The sequence below is a fragment of the Ptychodera flava genome, chromosome 3 (assembly GCF_041260155.1).
Source record: "Ptychodera flava strain L36383 chromosome 3, AS_Pfla_20210202, whole genome shotgun sequence".
NCBI lineage: Eukaryota > Metazoa > Hemichordata > Enteropneusta > Ptychoderidae > Ptychodera > Ptychodera flava.
The window spans coordinates 41,789,618-41,813,595 of NC_091930.1; the positions used below are offsets into that span (position 1 = coordinate 41,789,618).

General features: G+C 36.3%; 3 protein-coding genes across 3 annotated transcripts in view; all 3 read right to left on the reverse strand.

Moving 5' to 3' along the window:
* Nucleotides 1-6,541: 6,541 nt before the first annotated feature.
* On the reverse strand, nt 6,542-9,168 carry LOC139130054 (protein mono-ADP-ribosyltransferase PARP15-like). Its single transcript, XM_070695773.1, has 4 exons — nt 8,832-9,168; nt 8,354-8,502; nt 7,626-7,803; nt 6,542-6,965 (listed from the first exon to the last, which is right to left on the reverse strand). The coding sequence occupies exons 1-4, from the start codon at nt 9,124-9,126 to the stop codon at nt 6,679-6,681; spliced, it is 909 nt and encodes a 302-aa protein (XP_070551874.1). The 5' UTR covers nt 9,127-9,168; the 3' UTR covers nt 6,542-6,678.
* An 8,410-nt stretch (nt 9,169-17,578) lies between these two features.
* Nucleotides 17,579-20,242, reverse strand: LOC139130055 (protein mono-ADP-ribosyltransferase PARP15-like). Its single transcript, XM_070695774.1, has 4 exons — nt 19,742-20,242; nt 19,265-19,413; nt 18,613-18,790; nt 17,579-17,967 (listed from the first exon to the last, which is right to left on the reverse strand). Exons 1-4 carry the CDS (start codon nt 19,800-19,802, stop codon nt 17,681-17,683), a joined length of 675 nt encoding a protein of 224 aa, XP_070551875.1. The 5' UTR covers nt 19,803-20,242; the 3' UTR covers nt 17,579-17,680.
* Nucleotides 20,243-20,372: 130 nt separating this feature from the next.
* LOC139130053 (protein mono-ADP-ribosyltransferase PARP14-like) overlaps nt 20,373-23,978 on the reverse strand; it is a 6,571-nt gene continuing 2,965 nt past the window's right edge. Inside the window, exons 4-9 of the mRNA XM_070695771.1 lie at nt 23,615-23,758; nt 23,351-23,416; nt 22,362-22,532; nt 21,232-21,420; nt 20,599-20,782; nt 20,373-20,457 (exon numbers count right to left, since the gene is read on the reverse strand). Coding sequence (XP_070551872.1) covers nt 20,436-20,457; nt 20,599-20,782; nt 21,232-21,420; nt 22,362-22,532; nt 23,351-23,416; nt 23,615-23,758 — 776 coding nt within the window. The 3' untranslated portion in view covers nt 20,373-20,435. The remainder of the gene's footprint in view (nt 20,458-20,598; nt 20,783-21,231; nt 21,421-22,361; nt 22,533-23,350; nt 23,417-23,614; nt 23,759-23,978) is intronic.

Sequence of the window (23,978 nt, forward strand, 5' to 3'; positions counted from 1 at the left end):
CACGGTCGTTACTTCATTGACGAAGAGAAACATCATCGCCTATAAAATTTCCTTGCAAGCATATTGTGTTATGCTGTTCAAAAAGCCTTTGTTCAATAAAAACGGGTTAATAAAAAACACATCCAGCGCTTTATTTGTACCTCCTTAACCCTAAAACTTCCTAAAATACAGCGCCAAATGAAACACACATTCACTTCATTATTATCAAGCAATACCTGTAGTGATTACGCCAGTGCATTTACTTGCGTGATGTCCCCGTGTTTTAAACCACCAATATCAGGTTCATCAACAACCTTTGGATAATGGACAAACAAAACGCCTTTGCTTCATCTCCGAGTCAATAAAGAATGTGCCGGTATATGTTTTTCTCTGTACATAATGTAAACGAAAAGCATTGGTGAACTTGACGACTGTCACATCCTACTCAAAGGTTACAATAAGGAGATTCTTGTTACCTCTTCGATGACTTGCGTTTCGATATAATTGTGTAGTTTTTTTAAAAGCAGAATTTAACCCATTTTGAGTGCAAACATAAATGCAAACCGATTCATGGAAAAAGACTTCTCTCCCTTTTAAGAAGCATCTATATCTCTTTGGTGAAGTTGAGGAACCACGTGTCTCTCTTTGCGTTTCTAACATTCCCTAGATTTTAAAAACACGCCAGAAATTAGTCATTCCATTTGGAAAGTATCACAAAAATAAATTCCCTATGGGCATTTTTTCACCAGTGTCATTATTGAAATAATGTACAGGGTATTCTGTGATAAACGAAGGCTGTTCTGGTATACAATGGATATCATATAACGTTCAATTGGTAACTTGATAGGCAAATATGACTATTAGCTATTTTGGTGTGTTAGTATAGAGGCACTTACAAGCGGATTTGTATTCTTAATTTTGGTTTCAGTGTATGTGTGTAAGTTTGAAGTTTTTACGCAGTAAAATAAGATCGTTAAGACGGGTATACCTCTGCACTTGACTGGTATATAACTGTGACGGCTAATTAATGTCAGTGGGATACTGATGCAGAATTATGGATTCATAAAAGGTGATTGATAAGCAGCCTAGTTGATTCAGTGCACTTACGACGGAAATTTGTGAATAAGCTTCTGTGAAACACATAACAGACTCACTCAACTTTCTCTTCAGTTTTTCTTCAGTAATCGATCACAATAATCTTCCATCGCCTTCTTGAATACACCCATCATCTCTGGCTTGTAGATAACGATCCGAACACTGTTGACTGTTTCCAGTTGAAGTGACGCTTTGATACCTCCAAATATTTTGGCAATTCTCTTTGGATCTTTATTAATGTAACCTATGTTGTAGTTCAAAATATTTTAACAACCTGATATATGCTGTTACTCACTCATTCAACTTATAATATCTATGGTAGCAAAAGTGACTTATAGGGTAGAAATGATCATAACCCAAATCTTAATCTCGACCACGTAATCTCTCTCAGAAAACAAGAGAAAGAAGAGTGAATACTGAAATTTTTCTTCTTACTGCAACCGTAGTTACTTAGATGGAAAAATTTCGAGATTGTGAAGAACAGGACCGGGGCCATGACGTGTATATGATATCATAACATGCCACATGCTCATTCTGTATTCCGATTTGCAAGAATACGTCAAGTGATGGGAAAATAGATACATCTAGTCCCAACAGAATCGGAAAAAAGTGACGTTAGACGGTATTTTTGAAAGACTGTTTCCCTAGGGAAAGGTTGGAAAAGTGTCCGTTCACGTGGTGTCCGTTCACGTAGTGTCTTCTGCAGCTTTGAAACAAGGGTTGGCGATGGGCGCCCGAGATGAGCGACGAGGCTTTCTTTAAATCAGCAAGATTGCCCGTTCCAGCGGTTAAGGAAGTTGAAGAGCTCATGGACGAAAATATTCAAGTCAATCAAGGATGTTGCTAGGTATACTTAGAATATTTTGGTAAGAATTTAGTACTCCTGATACCCCTGTGGAGAAATCGCCAGCTTGTAAACTTGTCACAATGGATTGTCGCGGGTGGTGTATAATATCAAAAAACCATAACACAATACAACATTAGCGCGTGGCGTACCATAAAATACCTATAATATGGTCTTTGTGCGGGCTATAGCACCCGTTCATTACCCCCTTGGCCGTATGTTTAACAGGAAACACATCGCTTTACCCCTCGGCCTACGGCCGCGGGGAATAGCGATGTGTTTCTGGTAACGCACGACACCTCGCAGTAACAAATGGGCACTATATAGCCATTCTCAACACTTGAAAGTTTCAGGACTTTATTGTCTAATTGACTCTCAACACGAGTATTAGTAGTCCTTCAAGAGTGGGCAATGTACAAAAATGGTATGCACTAAAGCGTAGTTTTTACGAAATTCATACACGCATTGTCACACTCCGTTAGATGTTCCTGCAAACGCTGCGCAGAGGCAGGGAATGAGGCAAGACAAACAGCGTTCTATATTAACATTATCATTAAAATATCGTAGAACATCAGCGCAATGATTTCAGTGTTGAAACATTTCCACGAAGGCTCGATTGAAATAGAATATGAATGAAAGGACGTATGAAGTGAAGAACGATATCAAATGAAGCACGAATTTCTAAACAATGTTTTAGGTATCAAAACAAGAAATCGACCTCTTTAATCTAACAATTCCCTGGTGGTTAATAAGCTCAGAATCTCCGTAAATTATATGTTTTCGGAAAGCCTAGATAAAGGGGAAATTTTGGTATCCAAAGTGTTACAATTGTTTACATAACTATCACGTGACAGGTAATTTGCGTAACCTTTCAAAAGTCGGTTTTCCCGATGTTTTGTCTTAATACTTAAAAATATCTGACTCAAACTTTCTGGAATGCAATCTGTCACAACGCTCTTCCAAAGCATGTCTCAGATTTTTTATATCTTGCTTAGTTTTTATTTGAACACAATTTTGAAGAAATCAACTAGGATTAAATTCACCGCTCTGGAAGTTTTTTCGAGCGTAAGAAGCGTAAGAAGGTTTAAAAAAATTCTGAGAACACTTTGAAAGATCCTTAAGACAGCTTGCACTCACACAAATTTCGGCCACATATCTCAAAGCATTGAAACAAAACATAGGTAAACCCGATTTTTGAAAGGTTATGCAAATTACCTGTCACATGATAGTTATGTAAATAATGGTGACACTATGGTAACCAAAATGTTCCCTATATCTAGGCTTTCTGGAAATATATAAGTTACGGGGGTTCCGAGCTTATTAACCACTAGAGAATTGTTAGCTTAAAAAGGTCAATTTCTTGTCTTGGAACCTTAAATGAATGGATGAATAAATAAACGGACGAATGAAATAACTGATGGATCGATGTATAGGTAATTAAATGACTGAATGAAAGAGCAAATGGCCAAAATAAACAGTCCCACTGAAAGGAAATTATACAAATCCTATGGCCAAAGGTTGTCTATTGTTTATACACCTTTTGGGAATTTGCTGCCACCAGAGATTCACTCTGCAAAACATGTTGAATGTTTTAAAATTGTTTTGGAGACTTATCTTTATATTGAGTTTAATTAAGGTTGATATTTACTCATTTCTCTCATAATGCGCAATGTTTACTTCCTCTCTACATTTCTATCATTTTTGCTCAGATCATTGTTTATAAACAATCTTCTGATATATGATGATGTCTTCGATTTATCTTTTCTTTCATGTTTCATTCTTATCATTTCAAAATTGATATAATGCGGCTGGCCTATTTTACTAAATGTATTAGTTAACCGGTGTTTACTGGCCGTGCTTTCGTTTTTTCCGGTCCGTTATCGCCACGAGCTCAAACACTAATATCATAATTACATTTTCCTTCATCAATTGATTTTATCACTTTATTATAGTAAAAACGAACTGTGTTTTTGGTTTGTCCGATCCAAAGTAAACTAAGAAGTATTACCGAGTCAAAACGAAATATGATTCGTTAATTTGAGAAAGATGTATATTTCCAATCCATGCCAAAATTACTACTTTCGTTTTTACTATACTGAATTAAATTTTACAACTCAACATTTCTCTTAAAGTTGCGTATTACCATTCTTTATTCAAATTACAACTCGACTTTAGGTGTTTCTGTTTACATTCTATTTTGCATTCCACTTCCTGACCGGCTACTTCACCATTTCACAGTTTCACGACCTGGACTCTCCATTTTATTTTTGTAATTTTCATTTTATAATTCAATATACGAAAGTCCCATTTCGCTTTTCATAATAGCATGTTACATTAATTGCCAAGAAGTTGAATCTGATGACAACATATTCGCTTAAGAAGAAGTCATTTAAAATTGTAATCCTTCATGTTAGAGCGACCTCTATCGGTGTATGTTGGAATTTTCAGAACTTCCGACTAAAACCCAGAGTCAGACGTATACCAGATTCAGTAGTACTTAGCATGACAAAGTATACAAATCTGACAATAGATTTTAATGTTCGTGATATTTTGCCTTTCCTTTACCCTTTGTGACAAATCAACAGTAAGAATATACCATTAAAGATCTTAAACAAAACGTAGAGTACATTTTCGTTTACATTTTCACATTTTGTTCACCTGAATACTTTGCCGTCAAAGTTAACATGTCATTTACACATATTCTGCAAACCAAAGGTATATGTTTGCATATTTTATATTGCTAGATCTTGAATAACGATGCTGAATGAATCATTATTCAACATAAATCTCTGAAAACAATTATTCCTTACAGACAATCTATTTGTAAATATTTCCCCTACTTCTTTGTATGATTATCAGTTTTATTCTTTGCTTATGAGAAAACATAAAGTTTTCTGAAAAGTCTGTACAAACTTATTATCTCTTGTAAAGTTCAGTTCCTTCTTGATAGACCTGGATATTACATTTCCTTTTTTGCAGTATTAAAAAATTTAGGAGCATTGAAAGTTGAAATCAACCAAATAAGACTGTTATTCTTGACATACGTTATGATTAACGAATCAAATATTCAAAATAGATCGAACTGACGTTATCTAAGTGAAAACTGTTCTTAGTGCATGCAGTTTTCTATAGTTATTTTGAACCAATTAATGGCCAGACAAAACACTGATTAGTCCACGGAAAGTTATTTGAATGTGATCTAAGTTGCTATAGTTGCCTTAAAGAGGAAGTTAATCTCGTCACTTTTTAGCAGCGAGGGCACTTGTCCACGGTAAGGTTTGTAATCTGAAATGAATTCTACATAATTATCGAGGTCAAGTGCAGCTTAAGAATCTTTTTTACATGTTATCATTCGTCACCATAGGTGGTTAGGTCAAAAGGGACTGATTGACAGTGTAGTGCGAAGCCTTAGTGACTTCAAATTTATCAACATCCACGTATATTACTTATGCCACGAATTAATATTTTCCAAAATTATCAGTGTACTGCAGTGCACACGGTGCAAAACAAATGCATTTGCTCGTGATCGCTATAGCAATAAAAGTAATCATTTGGTGCATTTTTGATTGCAAAGCAGATCTGTTCGCAGTCTTTTCGAACACACCTGTCAAAATACTTATTTTATTAGCATGGATTATTGCGTGGATAGCGCATATACAGATGAACACAGTTAACAATCCATTGCTTGCGTTCAGCAAGCCTGTATTCATACGGATTCGTGTGAATTCAGGTGTATTACTCAGCGATACAGGAAACTTATTTGAGTGAATTTATCTGTATTATTGCATTTTGATGCAATGAAGTTCGTTCTAACGGAGTACTTACCGAAGTCAAAATTAACCTATTAAGAGAAACTTTTGTTGCGGTAATAGTAAGTAAAAACAGACAACTCGACCGTCAATGCATCAGTAGCTTTCTGATTCTTTATTTAATCATTAATTGCATACAGCATATGTGCAACATTGAAACACAGTTAAATTTTCCTGATACTGTCGTACCAGAAATGAATAATATAATACCAAATGACAAGCTATAGGTTTAAAATGTTTGTTATATTGATTGTTCTAACTTCAAGTGAAGTTTCATAACACTTATATATGTCCTCAACAAATTATCAATGTAGGATATACAATCATGTTGATAAGGAATACTTTTGAAAAATGACATTTTCTTCTTAAGTTATTTCGAGTCTGGAAATAAGTTGAGTTGACTTATTTACTGTGATTTACAAAGGCGTGGAAAATTCCTTTAATATATTTGAATCATCCTGTGATTTTAGATGGTTTTCTTTTGCAGCAATACGCTAGAGTCCATTTTAAAGCACACGGGAAAGATATGATTATAACCGAGTCAACAAAAAACAACAATAAGTAACATAAATTTGATGCGTAAGACTGTTGCGAATATAATGTAATAAGCGCATATAATCCGAAAAGTACGATAAGAGCACTGCTATTTGTGTTGATGGTCCAATGTCATCGTGTATTACTTTTTGTCTATCGTTTCATAATTAGATTTTTGCCATGTATTTCTTGTTGTTTTTATTTTAATTAGCGGGTGATATTATTAAATACATAAATATTTTGCACGAAATATATAAGTGCGAAATAATTATTTGTTTTCCAATTTGTTAATAATCATAAAACATCGATTATCTTTACCTGCAACACAAAAGAGGATTTTTATAAGAGAAATTTGAAAATAATCAAACAGTTGCTAGAGGCTCTCGTTTATAATAAGCGTCTACATGACTAAATGAATTATTTAAATGTAATAAGATATTCCGGATAGGCCATAGCATCGTAGAAAATGACAAATATTGTCGGGTTTGCAGTGTTATCCACGACGCTGTCGTAACAATCAGTAGAATTGTTATCTTTCTTTGATGGAGGAACAAGCATATCGCGTCTCCCCTGGGTGTAGTCGCCCGTCAGGACTTTGCAGACATAGATGTGCTTGTGACCATTGGTGTTGCGTGGTGAGAACCTATCCGCAGATGAGTATTTAGCGTTGAGGGCGAAGTAACATCCTCGTCCGTACGCAGCGGCTGGAATCAAAGTACAGTGAACATGAATGAATTACAAAGGCACACATTACAAATACACACAGTGTCTGTAAATATGCCTCTCGAAGGTCACTGATGCTAACCCTCACAATATTCTCGACGCCTTCGGTCGAAAGCGATTTTTCATCAGGCACTGTGTAAGTCCAGAGCGTTGGAATAGCGAAGGATTTTCCTTGCATTGGCTCAGATTTAATAATCTTGAGTAACACAGTGCATTCTCTCCCCATGCCATATAGAAGCACACAGCCTAGCTTCTTACCAAGCAGAATAGAGAAATTCAAGGTAACCAGCAACTACCCGTAAATTCCCCTTAACTTTCAAGTTTTACGATTCGAAACCAGAGAAAGACACTGATCAATTCGTTACTCTTCATCTTTAATAAAACTACTTTATCTAAATGTTCAATTTTCCACGGCAGCTAGTTACAATGAGATAGCAGACAGTGCATTATCAATTTGAAACTACTCTATACTCATTTACTAGTGTGTCAACATTTACTACTGATCATTTGGAATTGCCCATTTACATGTAAAAAATAATGCTGCAAAGATATGTTTCATCCACTGAACAAAGTAGGAATGAAGGTTAGTATTGAGTAATCTTTCCAGTAGTCATATACATTGAATGTATAATGAAACCTACCATGTTTTCCTGCGAAGTTCCTGTTAAAACCCTGGGCGTTTATTTTGGCGCAGGTTTCAAATGATGTACCATGGTAGAGTTTTCGCTCTATTTGGATCCCAGGTGTACTTCTATATTGCATGGTTTGCTTCTTGAGCACCACTTGTCGATATAATTGCCTGTTCTGTATTCTTTTTATCTTAAAACAGAATAATTCAAATAAGTTTTAAAATGAGGCTCCAATCATCTGATTTCATTGAACCTTATAACTCAGCGACAACATTAAAGAGTAGTGGGTTACTAATGTACAACATACCACACTATACATACATACATGCATGCATGCATGCATGCATACATGCATACATACATACATACATACATACATACATACATACATACATACATACATACATACATACATACATACATACATACATACATACATACATACATACATACGTACGTACGTACGTACGTACGTACGTACGTACGTACGTACATACATACATACATACATACATACATACATACATACATACATACATACATACATACATACATACATACATACATACATACATACATACATACATACATACATACATACATACATACATACATACATACATACATACATACATACATACATACATACATACATACATGCATGCATGCATGCATATAGACAGAAATATTCTTCCTTTTCTTTATTTGTGTTTGTGTTCTTTCGTGTTGTCCTTAAATACCTCTACAATTTCTGTCTCTGCTGGTAACATCGATATCTTGAATTCATCTGCAATGTTGATGTATTCTTCACTCGACCTGATTAGGGGCACTTGCTTAACTTCCTCAGAATCATGCATTGGAGCCCAATGCTTGGGAAGAGAAATACCATCTGTGGTGACAAACGGTTTCTTTGTTAATGACATTTATTTTCCCTGAAGTTGTTTTCTTCTTAACTCTAAGCAACCGATCAAACACTAAACCGATTTCCAAATATAATAAGTATATGACGTTGTCAGCTACACAGATAAGCATTGCAGAAACCATAGATGCTCTCTGAGAGTCCGCATGGCATTCTTAAAAATACGAGCCAAATACAATTTGGTTGATGATCAGGACAATTATATATTTTCGGTGCTTATTGACAATGTTGCTACATCTGCACTATAAGACGAATCATGTTTTTTTTTATTTTGAACCAGATTGAAGTCCTTAGCTTACCTTCTTTTAAATCTCTCCTAACAGGAACTTTTGATCCGTCGCTCAAGTCGATTTCTGTCATGGAGTTGAAACAGACTTGGTATGAACATTCATCCAATTCAAAAAAGGCGTCAGCATTGCCGACCTTGTACTCTTGCTCGATGTGACCAGCAACTTCATCCTCGTACTCTTCAAAGCCGTCCTCGTTCCAGTACAGCCAAGCTACGTTCTGTGCCAGCGCCGTTGCTTCAGCCACTCGCCTGTGCTCTTCTTGCATTCGCTTGAGAAACTGGGTTACTTTATCATTGAGCCTCATGACAGCTTCTGGTATTCCTGTCAATTTGAGTCGACAAACGCGACCTGTATTGACAACCTCTGCAGATGCCTGCATATGAGAAACAATAGGTGTGGAAACAACACGGATAGCTAACTCTTGTCTGTAAAACAAAGTTACACCCAAAACGGAGAAAATGTGATGAACAAAAAGGCAAATATATCGGACTAAAATCTCCTCACTAGTATATTAATTGTGTTGTTCATGAAACTTTGATTCAATCAAAACCGAAAATAAAATACTAAACTTCCAGCACTATATTTCTTACTTCCTTGAAACCTTAAAACTCCATAACTTACTCATGAATCACTAATTCTCTAGCCTTACCTGTAGTGATGATGCCAGTTCCTTTATTTGCGCCATGTCTCCGTCTGTCAGACCACTTACATCAGAGTCATTAACAACCTTTAGATAATGGACAAACAAAAAGTCCATGCTTAATCTCTGAGTCAATAAACAATGTGCTCTAAATGAAGAAATAGTTGTGAAGTTGACGATTCTCACAACCGAATTAAAGGCTAAAATTAGGAGATTGTTGTTAACTGACCTTTTCGATGACTTGCTTTTCGACGTAATTATGAAGTTTTTGAAATGCCGACTTAAGGTTCCAAGACAAGAAATTGACCATTTTAAACTAACAATTCTCTAGTGTTTAATAAGCTCAGAACCCCCATAAATTGTATATTTTCGGAAAGCCTAGATATAGGGGAACATGTTGGTTACCATAGTGTCAACATTGTTTACATAACTGTCACGTGACAGGTAATTTGCATAACCTTTCAAAACTCGGTTTTCCCTATGTTTTGTTTCAATGCTTTGAGATATGTGGCTGAAATTTGTGTGAGTGCAAGCTGTCCTAAGGGTCTTTAAAAGTGTGTCTCAGAATTTTTTTAAACCTTCTTAAACAGTTTTTATGCCAGAAAAACTTCCAGAGCAGTGAATTTAACCGTAGTTGATTTCTTTAAAATTGCGCTCCTAAAAAACTAAGGGAGATATAAAAAATCTGAGACACACTTTGGAAGAGCGTTGTGACTGCTCGCACTCCAGCAAGTTTGAGTCAGATATTTTGAAGTATTGAGACAAAACATAGGGAAAACCGATTTTTGAAAGGTTATGCAAATTACCTTGTCACGTGATAGTTATGTAAACAATTGTGACACTGTGGTTACCAAAATGTTCCCGTATATCTAGGCTTTCAGAAAATGTATACTTTACGGGGGTTCTGAGCTTATTAACCGTTAGAGAATGGTTAGATTAAAAAGGTCAAATTTCTTGTCTTGGAACCTTAACATCGTTTTGAGTGCCAGCATAAATGTCAAAGCAGACCACAGGAAAAGGCTCCACTCCTCCAGAAGCATCTGTATCTCTTCGGTGAAGTTGAGGAACCATGTGTCTCCCTTTGCGTTTTGCAACTTTCCTTAATTAATAAACAACGTCAGAAATTAATCATTTTGTGAGAAAGTGTGGCTGCGACAAAAAAAAAAACTTCCGTATGAACGTTTTTTCACCATCTTGAGTAATGTACAGGGTACACATATATGCACGAGGCTTTTCCGGTGTAATGACGATCATGGAACTATCGACATTTTCAATTTTAACTTGATGGTCAAATATGATTATTAACTATTTTGTGTATAAGTATACGGGACTGTCAAGGGGATTTGCATTCTTACTTTTACTTTTTCTATATCTTTAAGTTTGAAGGTTTACGCAATTAAGTTAAATCATCAAGACGGGTATATCCCTGCAGCTAACTGGTATATACTGTGATTTTTTTTTCATATCGGTGGGAAATTGATGAAGAATTGTTGGATGAGTAAAATGTGATTAAAACACAACCACCTTAATTCAGCACTTTAACGAAGGAAATTTTTTGCTGTGAATTAGGTTCTCGGAAACACATAATAGACTCACTGAACTTCCTCTTCAGCTATTTCCTCGGTGAGGGATCACAATAATCTTCCATTGCCTTCTTGAATACGTCCATCATCTCTGGATTGTAGATAACTATCCGAACAGAATTCCAGTCCAACTGCAACTATTGAAGTCATCAGGAAGAAGTGGGAGTACAGCAAAGTCTTGACACAGTGTGGAGAAATGAAGGGCGTACTCGACCAATTTCTTCAATCTTCAAACGATCTTTATTAATAAAACCGACGTTTCGGCAATACACAGATTGCCTTCCTCAGGGTAAAAACTAATAGATAAAAGCGGATAAAATAGAACGTGTCAAAGGAAGGTGGAACGACTACAGGGAAGTAAAATCATGATGACAAATCCTCACAAAGACTAAAAAAGGCGATAAAAATACAGTACTCAGAATAAAAACACTGGAATGATGTAGAATACAGGAATGAAAATGAGAATGTGAAAATCAACATAGGTAAAATAGAGAAGGGACTCTACTAACCTAGATCGTGTGAGGTCTGGATGGAAAATGAAATGTCATTCTCAAGGGAACCCTTTGGGGTGCATGTTGAAGAGACGGAGCAACAAGACCCCCTAACTGGAGAACAAAGAGCGGGGGGGGGCTTACAGAAAAGTAGAAGAGAAATCACCCTTCTTTACGGTTGATTCCAATGGGTGACAGCGTTTCAAGTGTAGTAATGTATGAAAGTTCAGTAAAAGAATTCATTTTACAAATGCCACTTACTTGAAAATGAGTAGGATTGTGACCGGGTTTGTTGAAGTGTTCGGAGACCGGAGTGGATTTTCTATTGCGAATAGTGTAGACATGCTCATATATACGTCTTTTAAACTCTCTTTCCGAACACTGTTGACTATTTCATGTTTAGGTGACGCTTTGATGCCTCCAAATATTTTTGGCTATTCCTTGGCATGTTTATAAAGGTATCCTATGTGGTAATTCAAAATCTTTAAACCAGCCTGGTATTTTGCGCTATTACGCGCTCATTCAACTGATAATATCTATGCCACAAGTCACTTTTAGGGCAAAATGATCATAACAAAGGAATTTAATCTAGAACATCTCATATTTCTCACAAACAAGAGAAGAAACAGTTGTCCTTGCTGCAACTAGTTACTTCGATGGTTAAAATATCGTGATTTATGTAAAAGATTTTCTACGAACTCGACGTGCATATGATTAAAGTGTCAGGACTTTATTGTCTTGTCGACAGGACAAGACTTAAGTTCAGCCCTACGGCCTAAAGACTGCCTATCGGGACGCAGTCCATCGTGCCATGCTATCCTTGATGTAAATATTTAATCATACTTATACAGAATTGAAGTGATCGAATACATTAGACAACCTGAAAAGAATACTGCCAGTATGAAGCGTGTCACATGACTACTTTTAAAAACCCCAAACTTAGAAAACATCGAGATACCTTACAGTTACTTTTCTTGCTGACAGATTTTCTCCACTTGTCAATGTATGGCTGACCATTTTCTATTTTTGCGTTAGGTATATTTATGTATACTGTGTGACTTTCCAAGCTATGCGTATGCCTTAATTGCGTCGGCATTAAAATTAAAATTATGTCGAGCTGAAATTAGGTGTTAGCAAAAATTTTGAATGACATTTATTTATTGGTGAAAATATGAGAGTGTATTAAATCTTAGGCGCCCAGCGTGCATACCCTCTAGTGAGAATTTTAGAAGACTGTTTCAAACAATTCAAGAAAATGGCGGAATCTTGAAATCTTCCGATCTCCTTCATTTTGGCAGTTGATTTCATCGCCAAATACTAAATGCCGTCCATTATTGGTTCAAATCTGGTGGCAAATTTACCAAATATGACGCCTGGAGATTGGTCATGATTAATCTGGAACTTTCATGAGTATTCCCCTACGTGTAACTATCGTTGGCATGACTATTGTAGAGAACCGGCACATGTCGGCAAATTTCAAAACTTCTTGTACACTGCCTTTCATGTTTTCTGGATATGACACAAGGTGTATTATTTTCCTGCATTTCAGACTACCAGCACTGGTCAACGTAGCTTCGCCAACCCGCGGTATTTCTGAATAATCAAATTGAAGGCCATATTCACCGATTATATGCTATTGAGGAGGACAGCAATACACCAGATCAATAAAGGCTTAGGTGATAGCCCCTGTACAGACCCTGACACAACCCTGTGATACAGGTCTGTGTCAGTAAAGACCTTCCATTGCTGTGACAGGGGCTGATATACAGGTCTGTGGCCAGTCCTGTATTGGCATGGCTATATACATTGCAGTAAACACAGTGATGTGACAGGGCCTGAAATGTCTGCCTGTCCCATCACTGTATTTGCAGGACTGTACACAGCAAAGTGAATACAGACCTGTAAAAGGGTCAAACATGTTTTAATGAGCACTCAATTATGTCTGTATTCAGTTCTGTCATCACAAATGCCTCATTTTTCTGAAAGCAGGCCCTGTACATTAACCTGACAGTTATGTGATCAGAGCACTCGATAAACTCAGAAATTACATCACTGTATACATTCCTGTAATACCAGGCCTGATACAGACGTGTTCATACATTCCTGATATCTGACCAATTTACCGGGCCTGTAACAGCTTGGTTCTTAGGAACTGTTACAGGTACTGATCAGACCCTGTTACAGGCATGTACAGCAATCGGGCTGTAGTTTTCTTGCTATGTAAGGGATTCCGTCAGTCTACAAGTCCAGCAAACAAACTGTCATAGTACAGGGTTATACGTATCATAAGTCAAATTTTGTGCAGTGTAATAAAGACGTTATTAAATGAAAAATGGGTATTGATGTCGCACCGCACTATCACAAAATAAGGAAATTAGCATGCATGCTAATGGTTCTGAGTTCGGATTTAACTTCAGGTCCAGCTGCTTCAATGATTGCTTTAGAAACACCTCCTGTAGAGAACGAGACAAATCCCATTACCTATGGTTATTTTTTTAACATACAAATATTTATAAGGCATTCTTTTATGACGACCATGCAATATATGTCATGCAAATGAAAAGTTGACAAAGATATATATTGTTAAACTTACAACACCGTGATAAATGCTGATTAAAGGTAAGGTAATAACTTGTGATTTGAATAACTTACTGTCACGAGTCAAATTGGTGTCAGTGAAGTTCACAATTATCTCCTTGAATGATTCAACATGAACGTTCCCTATTGTCATGCTGACGTCAATGTCACATACAAGGTTGAAAGGGAAGTATATAAATCTTACGGCCAAAGGGTCTATATTGTTCATACACCTTTTTTGAAATATGCTGCCACCAGAGATTCGCTCTGCAAAATATATTGAATGTTTTGAACGTGTTTTGAAGACTTATCTTGAAATCGAGTTTTATTAACGGTGAATTTTACTCATTTCTCACACATTGCGCAGTATTTTCTTCCTCCCTACATTTCTATCATTTTTGCTTAAATCATTGTTTATAAAATTGTTTTACAAATAATGAATCTCTTTCCTAGTGGTACCTGTCCAGAGTGACGTGAGCGACGGTTATATATGATGAGCTGTCATCATTTTATCTTTTCTTTCCTGTTTCATTCTTATCATTTTAAAAGTGATGTTATGCGGCTGGCCTATTTTACTAAATGTATCACTTAACCGGTGTTTACTGGTCGTACTTTCGTTTTTTCCGGTCCGTTATCGCCACGAGGGCAAACACTTAAATCATAATTTCATCTTCCTTCATCAATTGAATTATATCATTGAATTATATTAAAAAACGAATTTTATTTTGGTTTCCCTGGTCCAAATTAAACTACGAAGTATTACAAAGTCAAAAAGACATAAAATTTGTTAAGATGAGAAAGATGTATGGTTCAAAACCAAGCCAAAATTACTACTTTCGTTTTTCAATATACTGAATAAAATTTTACAACTCCACATTTCTCTTGAAGTTGCGTATTACTATTCTGTATTCAAATTACAACTCGATTTTAGGTATCTCTGTTTACATTCTATTTTGCATTCCACTACTCGACCGGCTACTTCACCATTTCACAGTTTCACTACTGTTACTCTCCATTTTATTCTTGTAATTTTCATTTTAAAATTCAACATAAAAAATTCCAAGAAGATTGCCAACAAGATTGAATCTGATGACAACATATTTGCATAAGAAGAAGTCATTCAACTTGAAAATTGTAATCCTTCATGTTAGAGCGACCTCTTTCGGTGGAGGTTCGAATTTTCAGAACTTCCGACTAAAACCCAGAGTCAGACGTACCAGATTCAGTAGTGCTTAGCATTACAAAATATACAAATTTGAAAATAGATGTTAATGTTCGTGATCTTTTGCCTTTCCTTTATCCTTTGTGACAAATCAACAGTAGAATTTACCGTTAAAGATCTTAAACCAAACATAGAGTACCTTTTTCTTTACATTTTTACATTTTGTTCACTGAATACTTTGCCGCCAAAGCTTACATGTCATTTACACATATTTTGCAAACCAAAGGTATATGTTTGCATATTTTATACTGCAAGCTCTTGAATAACGATGCTGCGAGAATCATTATGCAAGATAAATCTCTGAGAACAAATTATTCCTTACAGACAATCTATTTTTAAATATTCCCCCTACTTCTTTGTATGAGTATCAGTTTTATTCTTTGCTTATGATAAAACATTAAGTCTTCTGAAAATTTTGTACAAACTTATAAACTTTTGTACAGTTGAGTTCCCTCCTGATAGACCTGGATATTACATATACTTTTTTGTACTATTAAGAAATTTACGAGCTTTGAAAGTTGAGATCTACGAAATAAGGCTATTATTCTTGACATATGTTATGATAAACGACGCAATTCAAAATTGATCAAACTGACGTTATCTAAGTGAAAAGTGTTCTTAGTGCATGCAGTTTTCCATAGTTATTTTGAACCAAGTAATGGCCAGAAAAAACACTGATTAGTCCACGAACAGTTATTTGAATGTGATCTAAGTTGCTATGGTTGCCTTTAAGAGGAAGTTAATCTCGTCACTTTTGAGCAGCGAGGGCACTTGTCCATGGTAAGTAAAGTTTCTAATCTGAAATGAATTCTACATAATTATCGAGGTCAAGTGCAGCTTAAGAATCTTTTACATGATATCATTCGTCACCATAGGTGCTTAGGTCAAAAGGGACTGATTGACAGTGTGGTGCGAGGCCTTAGTGACTTCAAATTTATCAACATCTACGTATATCACTTATGCCACGAATTAATATTTTCCAAAATTATCAGTGTACTGCAGTGCACACGGTGCAAACAAATGCATTTGCTTGTGATCGCTATAGTAATAAAAGTAATCATTTGATGCAGTTTTTGCTTGCAAAACAGATCTGCTCGCAGTCTTTTCGAACAAACCTGCCAAAATACTTATTTTATTAGCACAGATTATTGCCTGAATAGCGCTTATACAGATGAACACAGTTAACAATCCATTGCTTGCGTTCAGCAAGCCTATATTCATACGAATTCATGTGAATTCAGGTGTATTATTCTGCGATACAGGCAACTTATTTGTGTGAATTTATCTATATTATTGCATTTTGTTGCAATGAAGTTCGTTCTGACGGACTACTTACCGAAGTCAATTTTAACCTATTAAGAGAAACTTTTGTTGCGGTAATAGTAAGTTTAAACAGACAACTCGACCCTCAATGCATCAGTAGCTTTCTGATTCTTTATTTAATCATTAATTGCATACAGCATATGTGAAACATTGAAACACAGTTAAATTTTCCTGATACTGTGGTACCAGAAATGAATAATATAATACCAAATGACAAGCCATAGGTTTAAAATGTTTGTTAATATTGATTGTTCTAACTTCAAGTGAAGTTTCATAACACTTATATATGCCCTCAACAAATTATTAATTTCGCCCACAATTGTATTACAGTGCACAGTTGAGTTAAGTGTCCTCAACAAATTATCAATATAGGATATACAATCATGTTGATAATGAATACGTTTGAAAAATGACGTTTTCTTCTTAAGTTATTTCGAGTCTGGAAATAAGTTGAGTTGACTTATTTACTATGATTTACAAAGGCGTGTAAAATTCCTGTAATGAATTTGAATCATCCTGATTTTAGATGGTTTTCATTTGCAGCAATACGATAAAGTCCATTTTAAAGCACATGCGAAAGATATAATTATAACCGAGTAAAAAAACAACAATAAGTAATACAAAGTTGATGCGTAAGGCTGTTTCGAATATAATGTAATAAGCGCATATAATCCGAAAAGTATGATAAGAGCACTGCTATTTGTGCTGATGGTCCAATGTCATTGTGCATTATTTTTTGTCTTTCGTTTCATAATTAGATTTTTGCCATGTATTTGTTGTTGATTTACTTTGATTAGCGGGTTATATTATTAAATGCATGAATATTTTGCAGGAAATATATGAGTGCAAAATAATCATTCGTTTTTCCAATTTGCCAATAATCATAAGATATCGAATAATCATAAGATATCGACCATCTTTTCCTGCAACACAACAAAGGATATTTATAAGGGAAATTTGAAAATCATCAAACAGTTGCTAGTGGCTCTCGTTTATAATAAGCGTCTACATGACTAAATGAATTATTTAAACGTAATAAGATATTCCGGATAGGCCATAGCATCGTAGAAAATGACAAATATTGTGGGGTTTGTAGTGTTATCGACGACGCTGTCGTAACAATCAGTAGGATTGTTATGATTCTTAGATGGAGGAACCAGCATATCGCGTCTCCCCTGGGTGTACTCGCCCGTCAGGACTTTGCAGACATAGATGTGCTTGTGACCATTGGTGTCGCGTGGTGAGAACCTATCCGCAGATGAGTATTTAGCGTTGAGGGCGAAGTAACATCCTCGTCCGTACGCAGCGGCTGGAATCAAGGAACAGTGAACATGAATGAATTACAAAGGCACACATTACAAATTCACACAGTGTCTTTAAATATGCCTCTCGAAGGTCACTGATGCTAACCCTCACAATATTCTCGACGCCTTCGGTCGAAAGCGATTTTTCATCATGCACTGTGTAAGTACAGAGCGTTGGAATAGCGCAGGATTTTCCTTGCATTGGCTCAGATTTAATAATCTTGAGTAATACAGTGCATTCTCTCCCCATGCCATATAGAAGCAGACAGCTTAGCTTCTTACCGAGAAGAATAGAGAAATTCAAGGTAACCAGCAACTACCCGTAAATTCCCCTTAACTTTCAAGTTTAACGATTCGAAACCAGAGAAAGACCACTCTTCATCTTTAATAAAACTACTTTATCTTAATGTTCAATTTTTCACGGCAGCTAGTTAAAATGAGACAGCAGAGAGTGCATTATCAATTTGAAACTACTCTATACTCATTTACTAGTGTGTCAACAGTTACTACTGATCATTTGGAATTGCCCATTTACATGAAAAAATAATGCTGGAAAGATATGTTTCATCCACTGAACAAAGTAGGAATGAAGGTTAGTATTGAGTAATCTTTCCAGTAGTCATATACATTGAATGTATAATGAAACATACCATGTTTTCCTGCGAAGTTCCTGTTAAAACCCTGGGCGTTTATTTTGGCGCAGGTTTCGAATGATGTACCATGGTAGAGTTTTCGCTCTATTTGGATCCCAGGTATACTTCTATATTGCATTGTTTGCTTCTTGAGCACCACTTGTCGATATAACTGCCTGTTCTGTATTCTTTTTATCTAAAAAGAGAATAATTCCAATGAGTTTTAAAATGTCCTATGAATTAACTTGTCCGAAATGAGGCTCCAATCATCTGATTTCATTGAACCTCATAACTCAACATTAAAGAGTTGTGGGTTACTAATGTGCAACATACCATACTATACATATATACATACATATATACATACATACATGCATGCATACATGCATGCATGCATGCATACATACATACATACATACATACATACACACACACACACACACACACATACATACATACATACATACATACATACATACATACATACATACATACATACATACATACATACATACATACATACATACATACATACATACATACATACATACATACATACATACATACATACATACATGCATACATACATACATGCATGCATGCATATAGACAGAAATACTCTTCCTTTTCTTTATTTGTGTTTGTGTTCTTTCGTGTTTTCCTTAAATACCTCTACAATTTCTGTCTCTGTTGGTAACATCGATATCTTGAATTCATCTGCAATGCTGATGTATTCTTCACTCGACCTGATGAGGGGCACTTGCTTAACTTCCTCAAAATCATGCATTGGAGCCCAATGCTTGGGAAGAGAAATACCATCTGTGGTGACAAACGGTTTCTTTGTTAATGACATTTATTTTCCCTGAAGTTGTTTTCTTCTTGACTCTAAGCAAACGATCAAACACAAAACCGATTTCCAAATATAATAAGTATATGACGTTGTCAGCTACACAGATAAGCATTGTAGAAACCATAGATGCTCTCTGAGAGTCCGCATGGCATTCTTAAAAATACGAGCCGAATACAATTTGGTTGATGATCAGGACAATTATATATTTTCGGTTCTTATTGACAATGTTGCTACATCTGCACTGTAAGACGACTCATGTTTTTTTTATTTTGAACCAGAGTGAAGTCCTTATCTTACCTTCTTTTAAATCTCTCCTAACAGGAACTTTTGATCCGTCGCTCAAGTCGATTTCTGTCATGGAGTTGAAACAGACTTGGTATGAACATTCATCCAATTCAAAAAGGCGTCAGCATTGCCGGCCTTGTACTCTTGCTCGATGTGACCAGCAACTTCATCCTCATACTCTTCAAAGCCGTCCTCGTTCCAGTACAGCCAAGCTACGTTCTGTGCCAGCGCCGTTGCTTCAGCCACTCGCCTGTGCTCTTCTTGCATTCGCTTGAGAACCTGGGTACTTTATCATTGAGCCTCATGACAGCTTCTGGCATTCCTGTCAATTTGAGTCGACAAACGCGACCTGTATTGACTACCTCTGCAGATGCCTGCATATGAGAAACAATAAGTGTGGAAACAACACGGATAGCTAACTCTTGTCTGTAAAACAAAGTTACACCCAAAATGGAGAAAATGTGATGAACAAAAAAGCAAATATATCGGACTAAAAAATCTCCTCACTAGTATATTAATTGTGTTGTTCATGAAACATTGATTCAATCAAAGCCGGAAATAAATACTAAACTTCCAGCGCTATATTCTTACTTCCTTGAAACCTTATAACTCCATAAATTACCCATGAATCACTAATTCTCTAGCCTTACCTGTAGTGATGATGCCAGTTCCTTTATTTGCGCCATGTCTCCGTCTGTCAGACCACTTACATCAGTGTCATTAACAACCTTTAGATAATGGACAAACACAGAGTCCATGCTTAATCCCTGAGTCAATAAACAATGTGCTTTAAATGAAGAAATAGTTGTGAAGTTGACGACTCTCACAACCGAATTACAGGCTACAATTTGGAGATTGTTGTAACTTACCTTTTCGATGACTTCCTTTTCGACGTAATGATGAAGATTTTGAAATACCGACTTAACATCGTTTTGAGTGCCAGCATAAATGTCAAAGCAGACCACAGGAAAGGCTCCACTCCTCCAGAGGCATCTGTATCTCTTCGGTGAAGTTGAGGAACCATGTGTCTCCCTTTGCGTTTTGCAACTTTCCCTTCATAATAAACAACGTCAGAAATTAGACTTTCTTTTTGGAAAGTATCGCTGCGACATAAATAGCTTCCGTATGAGCGTTTTTCAACATCGTGAATAATGTACAGGGTACCCATCATATAACTTTCGACATTTTCAATGATAACTTGATGGTTATATATTTTGTGTATAAGTATACGAGACTGTCAAAAGGATTTGCATTCTTAATATTACTTTTTCTACATCTGTAAGTTTGAAGGTTTACCCAAATAATTAAATCATCAAGACGGATATATCCCTGCAGGTAACTGGTTTTTTACTGTGATGTTTTTTTTCCTGTCGGTGGGAAATGAATGAAGAATTGTAGGATGAGTAAAATGTTATTAATACACAACCTCATTAATTCAGCCCTTTAACAAAGGAAATTTTTTGTCTGTGAAAAAGCTTTTCGAAAACAAATCACACACTCACTCAACTTCCTCTTCAGTATTTTCCTCAGTGAGGGATCACAATAATCTTCCATTGCCTTCTTGAATACAGCCATCATCTCTGGCTTGTAGATAACGATCCGAACGCTGTTGACTGTTTCTAGTTTCGATGACGCTTTGATACCTCCAAATATTTTCTTGGCAATTTCCTTGGGATCTTTGTGAAGGTATCCTATGTGGTAATTCAAAATCTTCACTATTTCGCGTTCTTTCAACTGATAATATCTATGCCACTAGTCACTTTTAGGGCAAAATGATCATAACAAAGAACCTTAACCTAGACCATGTCATATCTTGCACAAATAAGAGAAGAAAGAGAGAGTAATAAAGTGGTTATCCTAACTGCACCCTTGTTACTTCGAGGTTTAAAATATCGTGATTTAAAAAAAAAACATTGCTGGGAACTCGACATGCATATGATAAAAGTGTCAGGACTTAATTGTCTTGTCGACAGCACCAGACTACTGCTCAGGCGTGCGGCCTAAAGACTACCTGTTGCGCAGCAGTCAATCGTGTCATGCTAGCCTTGAAAGAGATGTTCCCTCATACTTGTACAGAATCGATGTGATGGAATACATTAAACAAACAGAGAAGAATACTTGCTGCATGAGGCGTGTCACAATACTACTGTTTTAAAAACCCAAACTTGGAAAACATCGAGATACCTTACAGTTACATTTCTTGCAGACAGATTTTCTCCACTTGTTAATGTATTGGCGGACGATTGTCTATTTTTGTGTTAAATATTATCATGTATATACAGTGAATTTCCAAGCTACGCGTGTGCTTACATTGCCTTGGCATTATAATTTAAACTATGTGGAGCTGACATTAAGTGTTAACAAAAAATTTGAATGACTTTGAGAATGAATAAAATCTTAGCCTTCCAGCGTGCGTATGGTCTATTGAGAACTTTAGAAAACTGTTTCTTAAAAAATTACAGAAAATGGCGGAATCTTTACATCTTCCTGTCTCCTTCATTTTGGCAGTTGATTTCATCGCTAGATACTACATGCCGTCCGTTATTGGTTCAAATCTGATAGCAAATTTACCAAATTTGACGCCTTGAGATTGGTGATGATTAATCTGGAGCTTTCATGAGTATTTTCCTACCTGTACCTATCGTTGGCATGACAACTGTAGAGAACCGGCACATGTCAGCAAGTTTCAAAACTTCATGTACACTGTCTTTTATGTTTTCAGGATCTGGCACAAGATGTATTATTTTCTTGCATTTCAGACTACCAGCACTGGTCAACACAGCTTCGCCAACCCGTGGTGTTTCTGAATAATCAAATTGAAGACCATATTCACCAATTATATGCTATTGATGAGGACGGCAATACACAATATCAACAAAAGATTAGGTGATAGCCCCTGTACAGACCCTAACACAACCCTGTGGTACAGGTCTATGTCAGTAAAGACGTTCCATTGCTGTGACAGGTGCTGATGTACAGGTCTGTGGCCAGTTCTGTATTGGCATGGCTAGATACAGTGCTGTAAACACAGCGATGTGACAGGGCCTGAAATTTCTGCCTGTCTCATCACTGCATTTGAAGGACCGTACACAGCAAAGTGAATACCTGTAAAAGGGTAAACAATGTTTCAATGAACACTCAATTATGTCTGTATACAGTTCTGTCATCACAAATGCCCATTTTTTGTCTGAAAACAGGCCCTGTACATTAAACTGACTCGCCACTCTTTATAACCAGTATTTCAGTCATGTGATCACAGCACTGGATACACTCAGAAATTACATCACTGTATAAATTCCTGTAATACCAGGCCTGATACAGACCCGTTCATACACCCCTGATGTCTGACCAATTTACCGGTCCTGTAACAGGTTATTTCTGAGGGATTGTTACAGGTACTGATCAGACCATGTTACAGGCATATACAGTAATCTGTCTGTAGTTTTCTTGCTCTGAAAGGGATTCAACTAGTCTACCAGGCAAGCAAACAAACTGTCATAGTACAAGGTGATAAGTATCACAAGTCAACTTTTGTGCAGTGTAATAAAGACGTTATTAAATGAAAAATGGGTATTGATGTCGCACCTCACAATCACAAAATAAGGAAATTAACATGCATACCGATGGTTCTGAGTTCGGATTTAACTTCAGGTCCAGCTGCTTCGATGATTGCTTTAGAAACACCTCCTGAAGAGAACGAGATATATTTCATTAACTATGGTTAATTGTAGAAAATATTAATATTTGCAATGCATTCTTTCATGACGACCATGCAATATATGTCATGCAAATGAAAGTTGACAAAGATACCCATTGTTAAACTTGCAACACCGTGATAAATGCCGATTCAAGGTAAGGTAATACTTCGTGGTTTGAATAACTTACTGTCACATGTCAAATTGGTGTCAGTGTAGTTCACAATTACATCGCCTGATTGTTCACAGATATCTCCTTGAACGATTTCAACGAGGACGTTCCCTATTGTCATGCTGACGTCACTGCCACATTCTGGGTTGAAGAGGTTTAGCCCTGTTGGAAGAATACTGCTGAAATATTTCTGTTTGAAGACCACAAACAGCATAAATATATATGTTTAGTCGATGCTTTGTGTCCTAATCTACAAAATATTTGATCCTTGCAAGTTGCTCGGAAGCAAATGTTAACCGAGTAAATAAGTCGCTCAATCGTGGGCAATAAACAACAATGGTAACATGCACTAACACGTAGTTTTTACGACATTCATACACAC

Bases quoted from the DNA above. Each gene is read 5' to 3' on its own strand.
- LOC139130054 (XM_070695773.1), bottom strand. From the start codon at position 9,126: ATGAGGCTCAATGATAAAGTAACCCAGTTTCTCAAGCGAATGCAAGAA. The intron at 7,804-8,353 runs GTATTTAAGGAC...TTCTGTTTTAAG, and splicing joins CAGAGACAGAAATTGTAGAG to ATAAAAAGAATACAGAACAG. The intron at 6,966-7,625 runs GTAGGTTTCATT...CTTTGATTCCAG, and splicing joins GAACTTCGCAGGAAAACATG to CCGCTGCGTACGGACGAGGA.
- LOC139130055 (XM_070695774.1), bottom strand. From the start codon at position 19,802: ATGACAGAAATCGACTTGAGCGACGGATCAAAAGTTCCTGTTAGGAGA. The intron at 19,414-19,741 runs GTAAGATAAGGA...TTGTCACCACAG, and splicing joins TAGGAGAGATTTAAAAGAAG to ATGGTATTTCTCTTCCCAAG. The intron at 18,791-19,264 runs GTATTTAAGGAA...TTCTCTTTTTAG, and splicing joins CAGAGACAGAAATTGTAGAG to ATAAAAAGAATACAGAACAG.